The sequence below is a fragment of the Leishmania donovani genome, chromosome 1 (genome assembly GCF_000227135.1).
Source record: "Leishmania donovani BPK282A1 complete genome, chromosome 1".
Classification (NCBI taxonomy): Eukaryota; Euglenozoa; class Kinetoplastea; order Trypanosomatida; family Trypanosomatidae; genus Leishmania; species Leishmania donovani.
This window is the reverse complement of record NC_018228.1, coordinates 104593-106672: the sequence shown is the minus strand read 5'-3', so window position 1 is coordinate 106672 and position 2080 is coordinate 104593. Positions and strand designations below refer to the sequence as shown.

General features: G+C 63.1%; 1 protein-coding gene across 1 annotated transcript; it reads right to left on the bottom strand.

Annotated features, from left to right (window-relative positions):
- Positions 1–141: 141 nt before the first annotated feature.
- LDBPK_010440 (ribosomal protein S7, putative) lies at positions 142–744 on the bottom strand (the record flags this gene model as incomplete). The annotated part of the gene is made up of 1 exon (XM_003857809.1): positions 142–744. One exon carries the CDS (start codon positions 742–744, stop codon positions 142–144), a length of 603 nt encoding a protein of 200 aa, XP_003857857.1.
- Between the last annotated feature and the right edge of the window lie 1336 nt (positions 745–2080).

The window sequence follows — 2080 nt, the reverse complement described above, 5'->3', positions numbered from 1 at the left end:
CATGCAGCCGCCGGCAGTGAAGGGTGCCGCGGGCTGGCGGCAGGTGATCGGCATGTTGACGAGCCAGAGAACGGGGCAGAAGGAAGGCAAAACAACTCGCGCACCCGTGCACACGCACACGCTCGCTTCCTCTGCCACCGCCTACCGGGTCGACACCTGCTGCAGCTTCGGGTTCCACATGAAGCCGAACGACACGCGGCGGTGCGTCAGCTGCTTGTACACGTACGCCACAGCGCGAAGGCGGGACTCGACGCGCTTGCGGTCGCGGGCGTCCAGGAACACCTTCATCAGCTTGCTCCCGTCCGTGCGGCAGCGCCAGCGGCGGCCCACCACGTCGCTCGGGTAGATCATGTCGTTCAGAATATTCTCGAACACCGCCGTGCTCGTCTTCGAGCGCTGCACCTTCTGCAGCTTGTACACGTCCGTCGGGCGCTTCGTGATCTTGCGCTGCGCAACCAGCATCACCAGGTAGCCCGGGTGGCGCTTCTCCAGCTCAGAGGTGAGCGCACGCTGGACCTTGCGCACCAGCATCAGGAAGCGCAGGGGGTAGAAGACGACCAGCACCGTCTTCTTCGAGCGCGGCACCTTGACCTCGCGCACGGTGTTGACGTGGAAGCGCGGCAGCTCCTGACGTAGGGTCTTGTGCGACGTCTCGAGCTCGAACAGCGCCTTCGCGACGCTCTCCTCGAGGTCGCTGGGCTTGCCGCGCTTCAGCTTACGGAGCTTGCGGAGGTAAGGCTGCATGGTGTCCTACTCTCAGTCAGGTGAGACTTTGTTTTTCGTTGTGGTCGACATGGGCGATCGAGGCGGCGCACATGGCGTCGGTGAGCAGCGTTAGAGGGAGAGAGAGGGAGGAGGGAGAAGTGCGTCGGCGATAGCACCCACATGGTGGCGTGTGGGCCGATGCGTGTGTGTTTGTATGTGCGCATAGGCAGGCGCGTGCGCGTGCGATTATGTGCGTGGACGGTCACCAGAGAATCCATGGAGAGAGAGAGTAGGGAGACGATAGTGGGCGGAGCGCGAGAGGCGCTGATGATAACGCCAACATGTCCTCGTGGAGAAGCATCCTCGCGTCAGAACAGCAGCGAGGGCGACCGTCCGTGTGTATATTGGTGGCAGCTGCAGACGGAGGGTGGTCGAGTAGAAAAGCGGCGCGCCGTGACCCTCCGCCGGATTCGGCAGCTACACACACGCACACGCTTCGCTTGGTTCACCCCTGCCCCCCACTTTTTAGTGTTCTCGCTGCTCACTGAAGAGACGGTGTCCATCCACCCCGCGACACTTCCTCGACCGCGCTGACGAAGAGGCACAGAGGCGCACAGGCACGTGCGCACCCGAGCACTCTGGCCATCCCCAGCGCTCGTCGTCGCCTCCTCCCCCGCATGGCTGCTGCTGTTGTTGCGTGGTTGCGTGAAAATGATGAAAGTAAAACGTCACAGAAACAAAACGAAAAGATGCGAGCGTGCGTGTGTGCGTGTGCGTGTGGGGGTGTGCAGCACCCGTCTGCTTCCTCCTCCCCCCATTATCATCATCTTCATCCCACCACACGCCTTTCTCTCTGCCTCCCTCGCTGTCGTCTCCGTCCCTGCCCCTCCCCAGGCCTCACACACACACACACACACAGACACGCCGGCGTGTCACGGGTATGCGTGCACGCGCAAGCGGGCAGGTGGCACCACGAAAGGGCGGAAAGAGAGAAAGGCGCGAAGGCGATGAGGGACGGAGCAGACACGACGGATGCGCTGCTCGCACTCCTCGCCGAAAACAAAAAGCACGTGCTCATGCAGCCGCCGGCAGTGAAGGGTGCCGCGGGCTGGCGGCAGGTGATCGGCATGTTGACGAGCCAGAGAACGGGGCAGAAGGAAGGCAAAACAACTCGCGCACCCGTGCACACGCACACGCTCGCTTCCTCTGCCACCGCCTACCGGGTCGACACCTGCTGCAGCTTCGGGTTCCACATGAAGCCGAACGACACGCGGCGGTGCGTCAGCTGCTTGTACACGTACGCCACAGCGCGAAGGCGGGACTCGACGCGCTTGCGGTCGCGGGCGTCCAGGAACACCTTCATCAGCTTGCTCCC